We start from the raw sequence: 20611 nt of genomic DNA, 5'->3' as shown, positions 1-20611 counted from the left end.
GTGTCAAGCCACTCTTGAACAAGACACAGCGTCAGAAGATTCTCGCCTGGGCTAAAGACAAAAAGGACTGGATTGCTGCTGAGTAATGTTCTCTGATGAAAGTAAATTTAGCATTTCCTTTGCAAATCAAGGTCCCAGTGTCTGGAGCAAGAGCGGAGAGGCACAGAATCCATGTTGCTTGAAGTCCAGTGTAAAGTTTCCCCAGTCAGTGATGGTTTGGGGTGCCATGTCATCTGCTTGTGTTGGTCCACTGTGTTTTCTGAGGTCCAAGGTCAACGCAGCCGTCTACCAGGAAGTTTTAGAGCACTTCATGCTTCCTGCTGCTGACCACTTTATGGAGATGCAGATTTCATTTTCCAGCAGGATTTGGCACCTGCACACAGTGCCAAAGCTACCAGTACCTGGTTTAAGGACCATGGTATCCCTGTTCTTAATTGGCCAGCAAATTCGCCTGACCTTAACCCTATAGAAAATCTATGGGGTATTGTGATGTGGAAGAGGCGATATGCCAGACCCAACAATGCAGAAGAGCTGAAGGCCACTATCAGAGCAACCTGGGCTCTCATAACACCTGAGCAGTGCCACAGACTGATTGACTCCATGCCACGCCGCATTGCTGAAGTAATTCAGGCAAAAGGAGCCCCAACTAAGAATTGAGTACTGTACATGCTCATACTTTTCATGTTCATACTTTTCAGTTGGCCAACATTTCTAAAAGTAATATTTAAATTTTCTGAGATACTGAATTTGGGATTTTCATTAGTTGTCAGTTATAATCATCCCACTTAAAAGAAATAAACATTTGAAATATATCAGTCTGTGTGTAATGAATGAATATAATATACAAGTTTCACTTTTTGAATGGAATTACTGAAATAAATCAACTTTTTGATGATATTCAAATATTATGACCAGCGCCTGTAGATAATATCACCAAAATCTAAAACTGATATAAAAGTAGCCTGCACAATTTTAAAAGTTAGCCTTTCATCTAACCATACCCCTAAGACTTTATATACAGAGTCTTGTTCAATTTGAGTACCATCCAAGCTAGTGATTACAAATGTATTCCTAACTGAGTGACTGGACCTCAAAAAAAAACATTAAATGGGTAGATCCATGAGTCTTATGACACACAAACACACACACATATTGTCTTGGAATTCCTTGCAGTTCTCTATAATCGTTAACGGATGTTCCTTCTCTCCTATCCTCTGGAGTTTTGGACAGTACAGCATTGTGTTAAGCCATTGAGTTTTTTACATGTTCTCACAGCTTTTTGACTAAAGATTGTAGAATCTTTGCCAGACAAGGGAGCCTAGAGATGGATTGTTAATTATCCAAAACACTACAGTCACCTCCCTTGTGTAATGGCAGTACAGAAGCTGCTTTCCCCACCTTAGGAATATTTCCTGTGCTTAGTGTTAAATAGAAGGTGTGTGTCACTGAACCAGCAATGATAGGTGCAGCACACATAAGTACGGGTCTAAATTGTCAGCGCCTATAGATTTCTTAGTATCTATGGCACACAGAGACACTAGGACCTCTGCTTCTGCGAATTGCTGGAAATTAAAAACAGGATTACCATTTTCCAGGGTAACTAAGGGTTGGATGCAAGAAGAAAAACCTACAGACTGTCCAGGATCATATTTGTCACTTTTTCTTTCAAATAAACAAAATGCAGCGATAAAGTGCTGATTGAAAGCCTCACAAATGTTTTTTCTTTCATTAAAGATATGTGAGTCTGATAGAATTGGCTTAGGCGAGGTACATCAATTATGTATAATGTATAATAACTCACTGTCTTAAATAAAAATGTATATGATATGACAGAAATGGAGTCTTCCAAAAAGCAGATGGAGATTGACAAGAAAGCCATTGATGAACTTGTGCGAGAAAGAGACATCCTGAACAAGGTATACAGTATATGTAGACACAATAAACATTAGAAACTTCTTTGCAACTGTTAACAGTGACACAAATCCAAAATTTACCCTGTACCGAATTAAACCCAAAAACCTGGCAAAATGACAGCTAGGACTTGAAAGATATTTTGGACTCGAAGATAAGGGGGAGCATTATACCTTAATTTCAACAAAAAATATATGTTTTGTGTTTGTTTTATGTATTATATTTTTGTGAAAACATACAGTTAAGCCCAAAAGTATTCATACCCATGCCAAATTTCTAGCTATAGTGAATTTTTATTTTTGACCAATATGTTTCTTCTGGGTGGAAATGACATACAGTGGGAGAACAAGTATTTGATACACTGCAGATTTTGCAGGTTTTCCCAATTACAAAGCATGTAGAAGTCTGTAATTTTTTTCATAGGTACTCTTCAACTGTGAGTGACGGAATCTAAAACAAAAACCCAGAAATTCACATTGTATGATTTTTAAGTAATTAATTTGCATTTTATTGCATGACATAAGTATTTGATACATCAGAAAAGCAGAACTTAATATTTGGTACAGAAACCTTTGTTTGCAATTACAGAGATCATACATTTCCTGTAGTTCTTGACTAGGTTTGTAAACACTGCAGCAGGGATTTTAGCCCACTCCTCCATACAGACCTTCTCCCGATCCTTCAGGTTTCGGGGCTGTTGCTGGGCAATACAGACTTTCAGCTCCCTCCAAAGATTTTCTATTGGGTTCAGGTCTGGAGACTGGCTAGGCCACTCCAGGACCTTGAGATGCTTCTTACGGAGCCACTCCTTAGTTGCCCTGGCTGTGTGTTTGGGGTCATTGTCATGCTGGAAGACCCAGCCACGACCCATCTTCAATGCTCTTACTGAGGGAAGGAGGTTGTTGGCCAAGATCTCGCGATACATGGCCCCATCCATCCTCCCCTCAATACGGTGCAGTCGTCCTGTCCTCTTTGCAGAAAAGCATCCCCAAAGAATGATGTTTCCACCTCCATGCTTCACAGTTGGGATGGTGTTCTTGGGGTTGTACTCATCCTTCTTCTTCCTCCAAACACGGCGAGTGGAGTTTAGACCAAAAAGCTCTATTTTTGTCTCATCAGACCACATGACCTTCTCCCATTCCTCCTCTGGATCATCCAGATGGTCATTGGCAAACTTCAGACGGGCCTGTACCTGCGCTGGCTTGAGCAGGGGGACCTTGCGTGCTCTGCAGGATTTTAATCCATGACGGCGTAGTGTGTTACTAATGGTTTTCTTTGAGACTGTGGTCCCAGCTCTCTTCAGGTCATTGGCCAGGTCCTGCCTCACCTTCCCTCACCTTCCTCATGATCATTGATGCCCCACGAGGTGAGATCTTGCATGGAGCCCCAGGCAGAGGGAGATTGACCGTCATCTTGAACTTCTTCCATTTTCTAATAATTGCGCCAACAGTTGTTGCCTTCTCACCAAGCTGCTTGCCTATTATCCTGTAGCCCATCCCAGCCTTGTGCAGGTCTACAATTTTATCCCCTGATGTCCTTACACAGCTCTCTGGTCTTGGCCATTGTGTAGAGGTTGGAGTCTGTTTGATTGAGTGTGTGGACAGGTGTCTTTTATACAGGTAACAAGTTCAAACTGGTGCAGTTAATACAGGTATTGAGTGGAGAACAGGAGGGCTTCTTAAAGAAAAACGAACAGGTATGTGAGAGCCGGAATTCTTACTGGTTGGTAGGTGATCAAATACTTATGTGTTGAGGTGGTTCGGGCATCTGGTAGGGATGCCCCCAGGACGTCTCCCTAGGGTGGTGTTCCAGGCACATCCAGCTGGGAGGAGACCTCGGGGTAGGCCCAGGACTAGGTGGAGAGATTATATTTCGACACTGGCCTGGGAATGCCTCGGGATCCCCCGGTCAGAGCTGGCAAATGTGGCTCGGGAAAGGGAAGTTTGGGGTCCCCCTGCTGGAGCTGCTGTCCCGATACCGGATAAGCGGATGAAGATGAGATGAGACAATGTGATTTTCTGGATTTTTGTTTTAGATTCTGTGTCTCACAGTTGAAGTGTTCCTATGATAAAAATTACAGACCTCTGCATGCTTTGTAAGTAGGAAAACCTGCAAAATCGGCAGTATATCAAATACTTGTTCTCCCCACAGTAAACAAGTGACAAAAAACAATAAGACATTGTGTTGGAGATACAAATGAATAACATCACTATTTCTGGTGGGGGGGGGGTTACGAAAAATGCCATGTTCAACATTACCCCTTGAAATTGTTGCAAATGTTTGAGAAAATTTAAGTTCCTATACCATTTACTATGGTCTTGTACTTTCCATCATGAGAGAGCATTCTAATCACCTATAAATTGAGAACAGCTGAACAGCAGTAGTTCTCTAGTCAGCTACTAGTCAAATGCAAGTCATGGCTAAAAACAGAAATTATGTTATTCATTTGTGTCTCAAGCACAATATCTTACTGTGTTTTGTCACTTATGTCATTTCCAGCCAGAAGAAACCTATTGGTCAAATAAAAATTCACTATAGCTCAAAATTCAGCATGTGTATGAATACTTTTGGGCTTAACTGTAGGTTTCAAAATAATTGGCACCCCTACAACCATCGTGAATTTTCCCCTGGAGTGTATAAAAGTGCTGATTCTCTTCGTGTAAAATCTCACCAGGTTGGCGCACAGTTTTGGAGGGATCTTGGACCACTCCTCAATGCAGCACATTTAAAGATCATTGACAGCCATAGGTTTGAGCTTGTGGACTTCCATCTCCAATTCAGACAAGAGGTTTAAAATGTATTTAATTCCAGAGGCTGAGATTTTGTGGTCCCACAATCATTTCTGTTGACAACAATGTTGCAGAAACGAGAACCGGGAAAATTGTCACTGATGTTGACCCCGAGGACCCCGTTAGTGCGACAGGGCGGTAGTCATTAAGGCAGTGGACTATCCGTTTTTTTGGGAGGGACAAAGGTGATCTTCTTGAAACCTGTGGGCACTACAGACTGCAGTGATATATTGAAAATATCAGTAAAGACATCTGCTGGTTGGTCAACACATGCATTGAGAACGTGGCCTGGGAAATTGTACGGAACAGGAGCATTGCGAGGGTTTATTCTTTTGAGGGAATTACTCACAGCTGTCCTTGCTAATTGCAATGGGCAGCCTTCCTGGACCATCTATACATCCTTTTCTGTAAAATCACTCATGCATTGAATGTGTCCAGATCATCTAGCACAGAAGCAGACACTTCCCCTGCACTGCTGATTTTCCTTCTGTAGTTTGTGTCTGTAGTTCTTAGTCCATTCTATATGTTCCTGGTATTAGAGCCCACTTAAAGATTCCACTTCGTCCCTGTATTGCCTCTAAGTTGCTTATATTGCCTTCCTATGATAGTACAGGCATGTTATGTAGTCATCCAAATCAACAGAGTTAAAGGCTACAGAATGCGCTTTCGGCATGATGTGAATCTCGATGTTAAACTACATTTTGTGATTTGGGAATGAAAATACAAGAATCCGTGGAACAACGTATTCAATGCACCTTGTTAGGTAACCACTCACCGCTTCCACGTGTTCTTCAATGCTACCAACCTTGCGAAATATTTCCAGTGTGTAACGCTCAAGCAGTGACAAATGGCAGTATCTGAATGGTCTGTCCATCGCTGGTCTGTCATCACACGCACTACCTGTTTTAGACTCTGCCTGAAAGCAAGGATCAGTAACATCGAGGCATGATCTGATTTGCCAAAAGCAGGAGGGAGGAGGGCCTTATATTCCGCACATCAGAACACCAGAAATATTGACCATGAAGCAGACACCTCCCCCTCTGCTCTTCCATGACTCTAGCCAGTGAATGAAAAGACTGTTTGGGGTCATGGCTTTGTCTACAATCGAGAGGTCCCGCCAAGTCTCAGCAGAGAAAAATAGATCAAAAGTAAGAACATCATAAAGACATGTTTATAACTGATAAATGAACACAGACTAGCACAAGCATGGAGCCACTGCCTTCGCCTAAGTAAAAAGACTTGTGAACGACTGACTCGTTCAGTTTTATCGTTCAATTGAATGGTTGTATTGAGATTTACCACACCACGGAATATGATGATAGTTTTACATTTGCAAAGAAAAATAGATCAAGACAGTAGCGTTATAAAGATATGATTATAACAAATAACTGGACACATGGTAGGTCTAACATAATTAGGTTAATGTAGTAGGTGATTTTCTATTCCAATGATAAACACATGAAATCATGAAATCACTTTGCCTAAGTAAAAAAGACTTCACTCGTTCAAGTTTTATCGTTCAATTGAACGATTGTTTCTTTCATTTGAACAGCTGCCAGCGGAGTTCTTCCCCAACTGCTGGCTTCCAGCTCAGTAGCCTACTCTCCGTCCAACAGCTGTTAGTTTGTTGTTCTCAAAGAAAAGTTTGTAACAGATAATTGGACGCATGGCCAACAGTAATTAATGTAGTATTTGATTTTTGATTGTAATGATAAACATAGTTGTAATCATAGAGTAAAGCAAGCTTTTGCTTAGGTAGAAAAGACACGTAAACGCGTCAAACTTCCCATCACTATTCGGTAAGAAAAACGAAACTATAACCAGCACAAACAGAACACAAACGATTTAGCCTATTTTGAGTGAATTTGCTGAATGACCTCAGAATGATCTATAAAATATTATTTAGTGCTAATATCTAAAAAAGGATAGTAACAGTAGCACAAACAAAAATCTTAATTGCACAAACCAGCAAAAACGGAGCACAAATGACTGAGCCTATTTTGCCAAAGTTTTGCGTTGGGTGAGGGGCCAACTTCACACAGGTAGTTACAGCAATTGGAGTCCCGTTGAAAAGCATACCTGCTTCTGAGTTCTTCAAGCTTAGTGTACGGTGACCAAACATTTGCCAGAAGAATACTTGGAAGAGGAGCACAGTTCTCTTGTAAAAAGTGTCATTTGAGATTAAGTAAGATTTGGTAAGCGTCATCGTGGTGGTCAAACAAGGGCAAGTCTGAGGTGATTGCCGAATTTGGTTTGGAACTAGGTTTCCTTGGTGAAAAGGACCGGTCTAGTGCACTTTTAATGACCAGTATTGACTGTTGTATGCGATTAATGCAGTTGCTGGTACAACCAAAAAGCTGACAAATGACATAAAAATAACAAGTTGGAAAACGTCTCCTTTCAGCTGTCTTATTTCATCTGAAAGCTCTTTGGATGACAAAAGGATTTTACATGTGTTTAAACTTATAACCCAGGGAAACTGGAATAGGTGAAAGGCTTCAATACAGTTCCCGGAGACTGAGATCAATTAAAATCATTGAATTTCATAACAGACTCGTCTTTGTTTGTTTATATCTGAAATATTCTTCAAGGGTGACAATACTTTTGTAAGCTGTGTTTAGCAAAAAACATACTTTTCAATAAAAGGTTTTTGTTTGAGGAATTAAGTTGAAATTAAAGTATACTGTTCCCCCTTATGTTTGAGTCATTGTTTGTGTTCATATTTTGTATGTACTTTTTGCTATATTTCAAGGGTGCCAATCCTTTTTGAGTTAACTGTATGGCCCTAAAGAAAAAAAACAGCTTGGCCTATGCCTGGTCTATGCCTGCTGGGGATTTCTTTCCCCAGCAGGTTATGGCCTGTGGTATTAGATTATCTTTAGGTCTCAATTTAAGTAATTTGTTTAATACATGACTAACACAACTTTCCTGTGCTTACAAACGCTTGTGTGTTTGTGTCTGTATTGGTCTTTATTGTGTGTGTGTGTGTGTGTGTGTGTGTGCGCTTTGTAGAACATGATCAAGGCAGCCAATGCCACAGAGAAGCAGCTGAATGTGGTAAAACTCCATGAGCAGTCCAAGAAGAACCTGGACCAGGAGATCATGAACTACCGTGAAGAGGCCCAGAAGCAACGCAAGATCATTTACCATCTAGAGAAGGAGCGTGATCGCTACATCAATGAGGCCACAGAACTCACACACAAGGTAGATCCAGATGCACTCAGATAGCCATTTCTGATTGGTTTGCAAAAATCAAGTTATGTTTTGGAAAAAATATAAGTCAAATCATGTCACGTTAATTTATAAAGCACATTTAAAAACAAGTGTCAACCAAAGTGCTGTACAATAATATGTCTAGGACAGCAAAAAGAAGCCCATAAAAAAACATATAACTATCTAAACTCATTTTAGTAACACTTGAAAGGTAGTGTCATAATATGGTCATAACTCTGCTATAACATCATGTCAGCTGACATATGTCATATCCTGTCATAACATGGTCACGACAATGTAATGACACATACATTTTGAAATATTATGACATTGTGTTTTTTATGACTGGTTATGACACCTACGCAGGTCTGTCAAAACAAACTATTCTGTAACAGCAGTCTTCTTATAAAAAATATATTTATATTACATTTTATTAGAAATGCTATATATCAGTATAATTATGCATGAAGTGATATATAGTCAGATATTTACCTTCCGCAATACTTTGTTTCTCATGACTTGGATGCTAGCAGTAGATTTCAGGAGCAGGACATGACAGCCTCTTTGTGATTATTGACCAACATAAAGGCATGTACAGCTAGGTGATATGCCTATCTGGTTCCAGTGATTATGGTCATAATGCTTCTTATGTATTCTCATAAACTGTATTTAATAAGTTCAAGTAAAGTGACACAGGATAATGATATCATGACATTTTCATATGCTGTATTTTGACAGTTCTATTGACACAGGATGGTCATAATGCTATCATGACATTTTCATTAACTGTATTTTCTCAGTTGAAGTAAACTCACACTAAGTTTAGTTATCTATTCAAAATAAAATGACAGGAGGGTCGTGGAACGTGACTCAATAGTATACTCTATGCAATCTATGTTACGGACCCTGTGGATCTAGCAGTCTAGGGTGGATGATACAGAGACCCCTAACATAAAAGTCATGCAAATTAGTTTAGTGTAAAGGCACAGTGAGAACAAACGACAGACAACCAAAACTACCGTCTAACATAAAACGTTTATTATAAACACACGGTAAAGAGAGTGTAGGGAAAAGGGTCTGAGCTGGACCCAAGAAATGAAATAATATAGTCCAAATCTGAACTTGCCTGCCTCAAGAACTGCTTAGCTGACTACTACCCAATACAAAAATACAGTGGGTGGTCCTCTCAATTCTAACTAGTGTTTTTCGACAAAGTTTTCCTTTATGTATGCCCAAGGGCAACTTGCAAAAAAAAACTCTCCCCAGGGACACAGGGACAAACAAAAACACACAGTTTGAACAAGGACTAAACAGCAAACCGCAAACAATTGACTAGACAACACCAAACAAAACCCCACAGCAATACATACTCACATGAATCAGGACAAAGTGAGATGTATGTGCTAAACTAAGTGATGTATGAATGAAAAGTGTCTGTCTATCAAAAAGGGTGTGTATCTCAAGAGTGTCTATGTCCATGTCCAACTGACTTGGTTTTAAACCAGGGATTTGTGATGTGATTGGGTAAAGGATAAAAGGAACAGGTGGTGCAATTAGGAGGGGTGTCCACTGATTGGTCCATCTCAGTAGGCAGGCGATCCACTCATGACTGCCAGGTGGGAAACACCAATGAGCACAATCAGGAATACACATAGGGGTGTACTCACTGTATGTTGAGTTATTTTGAGGGCACAGCAAATTTACACTTATACAAGCTGTACACTCACTACTTTACATTGTAGCAAAGTGTCATTTCTGCAGTGTTGTCACAGGAAAATAGTAACATCTGACGTTATCTAAAAACAATGAAGCAGCAGACATTGTGAAAATGTATGTTTGTGTCATTCTCAAAACCTTTGGCCACGACAGTTTATTGTTATTTTATGGTTTTGATGGTAGCCTTTTTTATTTTGTTTTATTGTTATATGGCTATTGTTATATTGTTATTCTGTTGAATGGCACCATACCATACCATCTTCTTCCGCTTATCCGGGGCCGGGTCGCGGGGGCAGCAGTCTAAGCAGGGATGCCCAGACTTCCCTCTCCCCAGACACTTCCTCTAGCTCTTCCGGGGGGACACCGAGGCGTTCCCAGGCCAGCCGGGAGACATAGTCCCTCCAGCGAGTCCTAGGTCTTCCCCGGGGTCTCCTCCCGGTGGGACGGGACCGGAACACCTTCCCAGGAAGGCGTTCCGGAGGCATCCGAAAAAGATGCCCAAGCCACCTCAGCTGACCCCTCTCGATGTGGAGGAGCAGGGGCTCTACTCTGAGCTCCTCCCGGGTGACCGAGCTTCTCACCCTATCTCTAAGGGATCGCCCGGCCACCCTGCGGAGAAAGCTCATTTCGGCCGCCTGTATCCGGGATCTTGTCCTTTCGGTCATGACCCAAAGCTCATGACCATAGGTGAGAGTAGGAACGTAGATTGACTGGTAAATCGAGAGCTTCGCCTTGCGGCTCAGCTCTTTCTTCACCACGACAGACCGATACATCGACTGCATTACTGCAGAAGCTGCACCGATCCGTCTGTCAATCTCCCGTTCCATCCTTCCCTCACTCGTGAACAAGACCCCTAGATACTTAAACTCCTCCACTTGAGGCAGGCACTCTCCACCAACCTGAAGCGGGCAAGCCACCCTTTTCCGACTGAGGACCATGGCCTCGGATTTGGAGGTACTGATTTTCATCCCCACCGCTTCACACTCGGCTGCAAACCGTCCCAGCGCATGCTGAAGGTCCTGGTTAGAAGGGGCCAACACGACAACATCATCTGCAAAAAGCAGAGACGAAATTGTGTGGTCCCCAAACCTGACACCCTCCGGCCCCTGGCTGCGCCTAGAAATTCTGTCCATAAAAATTACGAACAGAACCGGTGACAAAGGGCAGCCCTGCCGGAGTCCAACATGCACTGGGAACAAGTCTGACTTACTGCCGGCAATGCGGACCAAGCTCCTGCTTCGGTTGTACAGGGACCTGACAGCCCTTAGCAAAGGACCCAGGACCCCATATTCCCCAAGCACCCTCCACAAGATGCCGCGAGGGACACAGTCGAATGCCTTCTCCAAATCCACAAAACACATGTGGATTGGTTGGGCAAACTCCCATGAACCCTCCAACACCCCGTAGAGGGTATAGAGCTGGTCCAGTGTTCCACGGCCCGGACGAAAACCACACTGTTCCTCCTGAATCCGAGGTTCTACTATCGGCCGTATTCTCCTCTCCAGTACCCTGGCATAGACTTTCCCGGGGAGGCTGAGAAGTGTGATCCCCCTATAGTTGGAACACACCCTCCGGTCCCCCTTCTTAAAAAGAGGGACCACCACCCCGGTCTGCCATCCCAGAGGCACTGTCCCCGACCGCCACGCGATGTTGCACAGGCGTGTCAACCAAGACAGCCCCACAACATCCAGAGACTTGAGGTACTCAGGGCGGATCTCATCCACCCCCGGTGCCTTGCCACCGAGGAGTTTCTTGACCACCTCAGTGACTTCAGCCCGGGTGATGGACGAGTCCACCTCTGAGCCCTCATCCTCTGCTTCCTCAATGGAAGAAGTGACAGCGGGATTGAGGAGATCCTCGAAGTATTCCTTCCACCGCCCGACGACATCCTCAGTTGAGGTCAACAGCTGCCCACCTCTACTGTAAACAGCGTTGGTAGGGCACTGTTTCCCTCTCCTGAGGCGCCGGATGGTTTGCCAGAATCTCTTCGAGGCCAGCCGATAGTCCTTCTCCATGGCCTCACCGAACTCCTCCCAGGCCCGAGTTTTTGCCTCCACAACCACCCGGGCTGCAGCCCGCTTGGCCTGTCGGTACCCGTCAGCTGCGTCAGGAGTCCCACAAGCCAACCAGGCCTGATAGGACTCCTTCTTCAGCTTGACGGCATCCCTTACTTCCGGTGTCCACCACCGGGTTCGGGGATTGCCGCCTCGACAGGCACCGGAGACCTTACGGCCACAGCTCCGAGCGGCCGCTTCGACAATGGCGGTGGAGAACATGGTCCACTCGGACTCAATATCTCCAACCTCCCTCGGGATCCAGTCGAAGCTCTGCCGGAGGTGGGAGTTAAAGATCTCTCTGACAGGAGACTCGGCCAGACGTTCCCAGCAGACCCTTACAGTTCGCTTGGGCCTGCCGAGTCTGTCCAGCTTTCTCCCCCGCCATCGGATCCAACTCACCACCAGGTGGTGATCAGTTGACAGCTCCGCCCCTCTCTTCACCCGAGTGTCCAAGACATACGGCCGCAGGTCAGATGAGACGACAACAAAGTCGATCATCGACCTGCGGCCTAGGGTGTCCTGGTGCCACGTGCACTGATGGACACCCTTATGCTTGAACATGGTGTTCGTTATGGACAAACTGTGACTAGCACAGAAGTCCAATAACTGAACACCACTCGGGTTCAGATCAGGGGGGCCGTTCCTCCCAATCACGCCCCTCCAGGTGTCACTGTCGTTGCCCACGTGGGCGTTGAAGTCCCCCAGTAGAACAATAGAGTCCCCAGTCGGAGCACTTTCCAGCACCCCTCCCAGAGACTCCAAGAAGGTCGGGTACTCTGCACTGCCGTTCGGCCCGTAGGCACAAACAACAGTGAGAGACCTATCCCCGACCCGTAGGCGCAGGGAAACGACCCTCTCGTTCACCGGGGTAAACTCCAACACATGGCGGCAGAGCTGGGGAGCTATAAGCAAACCCACACCAGCCCGCCGCCTCTCACCATGGGCAACTCCAGAGTGGTGAAGAGTCCATCCTCTCTCAAGGAGTGTGGTTCCAGAGCCCAAGCCGTGCGTAGAGGTGATCCCGACTACCTCTAATCGGAACCTCTCAACCTCACGCACTAGCTCAGGCTCCTTCCCCGCCAGCGAGGTGACATTCCACGTCCCTAGAGCTAGTTTCTGTGTCCAGAGATCGGGTTGTCTAGGCCCCTGCCTTCGACTGCCGCCCGATCCTCTTCGCACCGGCCCCTTATGGTCCCTCCTGTGAGTGGTGAGCCCACGGGAGGGCGGCCCCACGTCACCCGTTCGGGCTGTGCCCGGCCGGGCCCCATGGGGGAAGGCCCGGCCACCAGGCGCTCGCATACGAGCCCCAACCCCGGGCCTGGCTCCAGGGTGGGGCCCCGGCTGCGCCATACCGGGCGACGTCACGGTACTCATAATGTTGTTCTTCATTAAGGGGGGTTTGAACCGCTCTTAGTCTGACCCGTCGCCTAAGACCTGTTTGCCCTGGGAGACCCTACCAGGGGCATATAGCCCCAGACAACATAGCTCCTAGGGTCACTCGGGTACTCAAACCCCTCCACCACGTTAAGGTGGCAGTTCTTGGAGGGGTGAATGGCACCATCATAAAACAAAACATGGCAACAAAGAAAAAAATTATCTCACCCTTGTTCAAAAGTCGGCATATCCTAGTTCTTAATACTGTGTATTTCCCCCTTTAGCATCAATGACAACGTGCAGTCTTTTATAATATTTGTCTATGAAGCCCCAAATTCTTGCAGGTGTTATTGTTGCCCATTCATCTTGGCAAAATGCCTCCAGGTAATTTTTGGGCATCCTACATGAACCGCACATTTGAGAACTCCCCAGATTGTCTCGAAGATATTAAGGTCAGGAGACTGTGATGGCCACTCCAGAACCTTCACCCTTTTCTGCTGTAACAACTGGAGGGTGGCCTTGTGCTTAGGGTAATTGTTGTGCTGATCCAAGAGCATCCCATGCGCAGCTTTCATGCAGAATAATGCAAATTGCCTGCCAGTATTTTCTGATAAAATGCTGCATTCATCTTACCATACATTTTCACAAGATTCCCCGTGCATTTAGAGCTCACACACCCCAAAAACATGAGTGAGACACCACCATGCTACAAAGTGGGGATGGTATTCTGTTCATATAGGCCTTGTGGACCACTCTCCAAACATGGCACTTATGGTGATGACCATAAAGCTCTATTATGGTCTCGTCACTCCAAATTAGTGTGCCAGAGGCTGTAAGGCTTGTCAAGATGTTGTCAGGCATATTGTAACCGTTTTTTTTTTTTTGTGGCACTGGCGCAATAAAGGCTTCTTTCTGGCAACTCGACCATGCCACTCATTTTTGTTCAAGTATCGTCATATTGTGCTCCTTGAAACAACCGCACCGTCTTTTTCCAGAGCAGCCTGTATATCTCCTGAGGTTACCTGTTGGGTTTTTCTTTGTATCCAAAACAATTCTTCTGGCAGTTTTAGCTGAAATCTTTCTTGGTCTACCTGACCTTGGCTTGGTATCAAGAAATCCCTGAATTTTGCACTTAATAAGTGATTGAACAGAACTGGCATTTGCAATGCTTTAGATATATTTTTAAATCCTTTTACGTCTTTATAAGTGTGTGTCACCTTGTGTGTCTGGGGGCCAAACAAACAAGGCCAAACATTCAAGGGTCATTTGGGTGATTTCAGTTATCATTATGGTTTAAAAAGGATCCAAACAACTATGTAATAAAAATGGCTTCATATGATCACTATCCTTAAATACATGATCAGTCCTATTTTCAAAATCAATGCCAGAATTTCACAATTTCTGCCAGGGTATGCACAACTCTCTCTCGCTCTCTCTCCCGTCATCTCCTGCTTTTCCCGGTTTACTTTTCTTCACGAACACATCCCGGACTTGTCTTGTGTCTTTGATAATCTCCCACACCTGGTCCCAATCCGGTCATTTGTATGTGTTTAAATGTTGCTCCTCTCATTTGTCGGTCATTGTTGCATGTCTACGTTTGTTCTCATCAGTGGTTACTATCGTTTTACTGCATAGCCAGCCCTTTTGTTTTTTGTTGCATGTGTTTCAGTGCTCAGTGTTCATTTCAGTTAAAAATACAACATCAACTGCCACTCTGTCTGCGCCTGGTTCACTACGCCGACCGTGACTCTCTCTCTCTCTCTCTCTCTCTCTGTGTGTGTGTGTGTGTGTGTGTGTGTGTGTGTGTGTGTGTGTGTGTGTGTGTGTGTGTGTGTGTGTGTGTGTGTGTGTGTGTGTGTGTGTGTGTGTGTGTGTTAGGTCTTACTGAACTCATGGGGACCGAATGTCTCAATGAGTATAGTAAAACCAGAAAATGTTTTACTCATTGGGACCTTTTGCCAGTCCCCGTGTGGCAAAAGTCAATTTCCGGCTCAGGGTTTAGGTTTAGGGTCAAACTTACAATTGATTTTATAGTTAGAATTGGGGTTTCTTTAAGGTCCAGGTGTTGTTGCAGCCGAGTGTGAAGCGGTGGGGATGAAAATCAGTACCTCCAAATCCGAGGCCATGGTCCTCAGTCCGAAAAGGGTGGCTTGCCCACTTCAGGTTGCTGGAGAGTGCCTGCCTCAAGTGGAGGAGTTTAAGTATCTAGGGGTCCTGTTCACGAGTGAGGGAAGGATGGAACAGGAGATTGACAGACGGATCGGTGCAGCTTCTGCAGTAATGCGGTCGATGTATCGGTCTGTCGTGGTGAAGAAAGAGCTGAGCCGCAAGGCGAAGCTCTCGATTTACCAGTCAATCTACGTTCCTACTCTCACCTATGGTCATGAGCTTTGGGTCATGACCGAAAGGACAAGATCCCGGATACAGGCGGCCGAAATGAGCTTTCTCCGCAGGGTGGCTGGGCGATCCCTTAGAGATAGGGTGAGAAGCTCGGTCACCCGGGAGGAGCTCAGAGTAGAGCCGCTGCTCCTCCACATTGAGAGGGGTCAGCTGAGGTGGCTTGGGCATCTGTTTCGGATGCCTCCGGAACGCCTTCCTGGGAAGGTGTTCCGGTCCTGTCCCACCGGGAGGAGACCCCGGGGAAGACCTAGGACATGCTGGAGGGACTATGTCTCCCGGCTGGCCTGGGAACGCCTCGGTGTCCCCCCGGAAGAGCTGGAGGAAGTGTCTGGGGAGAGGGAAGTCTGGGCATCACTGCTTAGACTGCTGCCCCCGCGACCCGGCCCCGGATAAGCGGTAGATGATGGTATGGTATGGTATTTCTCTGGGCTAAATCCAGAGTCTATTTGATTTTAGACTAGGTCAGCAGTATGACCAGGTGGACAAGGATCTGGTGGTCCTCTATCCACACCTTGATTGACCTGGCTGTGTGGCATGGCACTGTCCTGCTGGAAAAACCAATTCTCAGAGTTGGAGAACATTGTAGGAGCAGAAGGAAGCAGGTGTTCTTCCAGGATAACCTTGTACTTGGCTTGATTCATGCGTCCTTCACAAAGACAAATCTGCCCGGTTCCAGGCTTGCTGAAGCATCCACAGTTTATCACCGAACCTCCACCAAATTTCACAGTGGGTGCAAGACACAGTGGGTGCAAGAAAATTTGACTTATCAGAGAAGATGACCTTACTCCATTCCTCTACGGTCTAATCCTTTTGGTCTTTTGTAAACTTCAGCCTGGCTCTTCTTTCCTTCTCATTTATGAAGTTCTTTTTTCTAGCTTTGCACAACTTCAGCCCTGCCCCTAGGAGCCTGTTTTGAACCGTCCTCACTTCACCCCAGCTGCTGTTGTCATCCTACGGTTGTTGAGTGACATTCGAATGTCATCTTGGTCAGTGTACAGACGTTTTCACCCTCTGCCAGTCTGTAGCTTTGTTGTCCCCAATATCTGTTGCTTGACCTTGTTCTTATGAACTGCCGTCTTCAAAGCCAGAATTTATCCCTTCTTTTTCTCACTCAAAGCTTTTCTTTTCAATTCTTTTGTCATGCTGAATCACCTTGTATGATTTTTAAATAATTAACTTGCATTTTATTGCATGACATAAGTATTTGATCACCTACCAACCAGTAAGAATTCCGGCTCTCACAGACCTGTTAGTTTTTCTTTAAGAAACTCTCCTGTTCTCCACTCATTACCTGTATTAACTGCACCTGTTTGAACTTGTTACCTGTATAAAAGACACCTGTCCACACACTCAATCAAACAGACTCCAACCTCTCCACAATGGCCAAGACCAGAGAGCTGTGTAAGGACATCAGGGCCGTCATGGATTAAAATCCTGCAGCGCATGCAAGGTCCCCCTGCTCAAGCCAGCGCATGTCCAGGCCCGTCTGAAGTTTGTCAGTGACCATCTGGATGATCCAGAGGAGGAATGGAAGAAGGTCATGTGGTCTGATTAGACAAAAATAGAGCTTTTTGGTCTAAACTCCATTTGCCGTGTTTGGAGGGAGATGAAGGATGAGTACAAATCCAAGAATACCATCCCGACCGTGAAGCATGGTGGTGGAAACATCATTCTTTGGGGATGCTTTTCTGCAAAGGGGACAGGAAGACTGCATCGTATTGAGGGGAGAATGGATGGGGCCATGAGATCTTGGCCAACAACCTCCTACCCTCAGTAAGAGCATTGAAGATGGGTCGTGGCTGGGTCTTCCAGCATGACAACGACTTGAAACACACAGCCAGGGCAACTAAGGAGTGGCTCCTTAAGAAGCATCTCAAAGTCCTGGAGTGGCCTAGCCAGTCTCCAGACCTAAACCGAATAGAAAATCTTTGGAGGGAGCTGAAAGTCCGTATTGCCCAGCAACAGCCCCGAAACCTGAAGGATCTGGAAAAGGTCTGTATGGAGGAGTGGGCCAAAATCCCTGCTGCAGTGTGTACAAACCTGGTCAAGAACTACAGGAAACATATGATCTCTGTAATTGCAAACAAAGGTTTCTCTACCAAATATTAAGTTCTGCTTTTCTGATGTATCAAATACTAGCATCATGCAATAAAATGCTAATTAATTACTTAATAATCATACAATGTGATTTTTGGGATTTTTATTTTAGATTCCGTCACTCACAGTTGAAGAGTACCTATGATAAAATTACAGACTTCTACATGCTTTGTAAGTGGGAAAACTTGCAAAATCATGTATACGGGCCCTTCTTTATAAGAGACCTTGGTCTCAGTCTTGTGTTTCTCATTGAAATAAAGGTATACAAAAAATAAAAAAGATGAAAATCTGTCTTTTAAAACATGTTAGTGAGTTGGTGAAATAGCTAGTAAAGATATTATACAAGCAGGGCTATACGCTAACTTTTTTTGCACTGCTGCTAAAAAGGTTGATCGTTTTTTAGCACATGCCACAGAATTGTAGCATGACTGTCTGTTACCATCTCTAAAAACAGTAGATCAATTCATCACTTAAACAGGTATGTGACTGGCAAAGGACATGATTGTTGCATACAGGGCAAACAAAATCCAAACCTTTTCTGACAAACATTTTCCTTATTTGCCCATAATGATTAGGTGCAGGGACATAACTCTATACAAATAAATCAATGTATTATGCTTCAAATTAGCAGTGCAAATCTCAATTTAAATGTATATCATCATGGGTGTGTGTGGGTGTGTGTGTCACAGATCTAGCATGTCTGCTAGCCACTTTTTGCCGGATGGTGTAAGTAATGCCGGGCAAAGAAGCGCAAATGTCTCTTGCTGGGTGGCTGGGTGACTGAGTGATTGATTGATTGACTGACTGACTGACTGACTGACTGACTGACTGACTGACTACCGATTATTAAGTAGTGTAGTTAGAGACGTGGACTGCCATGTAGGTGACCGGTGTTTGATTCTTGCCACAGACAAAACATATTATGGATTACGATTTGTTCAGGTAAGACAAAAACTTTGATGGCTACAGTCTTCATTAGCTACGTTATAGTAATCCTAAAATAAAACTGTTTACAGTTATAGTGTGACTATTTCTGGTGGATTTTTTAAGTTTGCATCTGTGCATACTTTTTTGGGGTAATATAGGCCACAACCCCTTTTCACTTGACGAACAAATCAGTTATCGTCACCTATATTGATAGTTATTGTATCAATGTAATTCACGAATGAAAGAAAATCAAACATTGTTGTGCCATGAAATAGCTTTGGCAGTATAAAGTTCTTCCTCATTCTTGCTAGAAATTGCTCAATTCTTATGACTATTTCAAGTAGTAAGTTGTTACTAATAAGCTTAATACAGGCTAATAAGCTGTTAAAACGGCCAGTGGCAGAAGCCATACAGTTCATAAATGCTATTTGTTGTGGAAGTAATCTTAATAAGACACATAAGTCAGTTAAACACAATGCTTAATGGTGACTAGCTTAATATTCAAACTTGGCTTGATGTTAATTCATTTCATTACTGTATAGCTAGCCTTCTACAGTAATCTATTTCAAATTTAACGCATAAGAATGTAGTGTAGCTACCCTGTTATCTGTTGTTGGTTTGGAGATTAGCTAATGTAGGGAACTAGTTTTGAGAACTAGCAGTTGTCACAAAGTGCTTTTACAGAAACACCCGGCCTTAAATCCCAAGGAGCAAACAACAGTAGTGTTGAATTTCAGTGGCTAAGAAAAACTTCCTAAGAAGGCCGAATTATAGGAAGAAACTTAGAGATGACCCAGGCTCATAGGGGTGACCAGTCCTCTTCTGGCTGTGCCGGGTGAGATATTAAGAATCCAATTGGAATAATTAATAAATGCATGTGGGCTAAATCCAGAGTCTATTTAAATTTAGAATAGGTCAGAAGTATGACCAGATGGACAAGGACAGGGACAGCAACGGGCCCCCCAAACCAGGTGAGGACCAGGACCTCATGTCCCCCTAAAGTTTAAATGGGAGGAGACTGAGAAAATTCAGAAAATGCATTCCTCATATCAACAAGGATTTATAGTGGGGAAGGAGAACTGACCCAATCCCCCAGCACAATAGTATTGCAGCGTAAGACCTTGGAACTGAGACGGGGGGGGTCCGGGGACACTGTGGCCCTACCTGGGGGAGGCCCCGACAGGGCCCAACAGGCAGGAAATCAATCCACCCACACTGCCAGGCATCAACCAAAGGGACACCCACCAACCGCAAACACCCTGAATGAGGGCCGAGTATTGCCAGCAGAGTACAGCCCAATTGCACAAGTGCGGAACAAGTATACCAACACTCAGCACTCATAGCTTAGTGGCGTAGTGGTTAAAGCCTGTCACATAGGAGACCCTGGTTCAAATCTAGCAAGAGCAACAACATCCAATCCTTCTAATCGCGGGCTGGCCCCGATCTTGGCTTGCCTGATTCCTTTTCTTGTTCATATTGGCCTCCTGGCCCTCCTAGAAGAGAAACCATTTAATTCCTACCTGGCTAGGGTTAAATTGTTCATCTGGTCAACTTTCTGTATTAATATGGATTTAGTCTTCAGCAGTGGAGATATGGAGCCTGCTGCCGGTAGTGTTTGTAATGCGATTTCTTGCATTTTCACATCAAATGTTAGCCAAGAGAAATCCCTTTTCCAATTTTTTCAACGTTATATCCCGTACCTCTGTTGCTTAAATAAATTCCGTTTTATATGAGAAAGGTAGGCCCTATCTGCATAACCAGGGTGTCTTATGAAAGTCTTGCCTTTCCAGAGGTGCCTTATATTTCAATTTCAATTTATTAATGGATAGCCTCTTGAGATGCAGCATCTCATTTTCAAGAGGGTCCAAGTACCAGAACATAAATCCACAGCACTAAAAAACAACAACAAAAAAAACAAAAAAAACAAACAAAAAAAAAACAACAACTAATATACACCTTACATCACTACCTTAGGCCTCAAAGCTTTGACATGTTATGACAGTTTCAAAAAAGTACAAGCAATTCATTGAATAATGAGTGGCACATAAAAAGGACAAAGATTGGATTCACGAGAGGTAAATCAATTATCCAGTTATATACCTATGTACATATATATATATACATATA

General features: G+C 44.2%; 1 protein-coding gene across 1 annotated transcript in view; it reads left to right on the top strand.

Moving 5' to 3' along the window:
* The window catches only part of cfap58 (cilia and flagella associated protein 58), a 76463-nt gene that overhangs the window by 34475 nt on the left and 21377 nt on the right, over positions 1–20611 (top strand). The window contains exons 8-9 of the mRNA XM_020044459.2: positions 1834–1916; positions 7713–7904. Of these exons, the coding sequence (XP_019900018.1) occupies positions 1834–1916; positions 7713–7904 (275 nt within the window). The remainder of the gene's footprint in view (positions 1–1833; positions 1917–7712; positions 7905–20611) is intronic.

This window comes from Esox lucius, chromosome 9 (genome assembly GCF_011004845.1).
Source record: "Esox lucius isolate fEsoLuc1 chromosome 9, fEsoLuc1.pri, whole genome shotgun sequence".
NCBI classification, from domain to species: Eukaryota; Metazoa; Chordata; class Actinopteri; order Esociformes; family Esocidae; genus Esox; species Esox lucius.
Note: the sequence above shows the minus strand (reverse complement) of the source record. Positions and strands in the feature narration are given on the sequence as shown.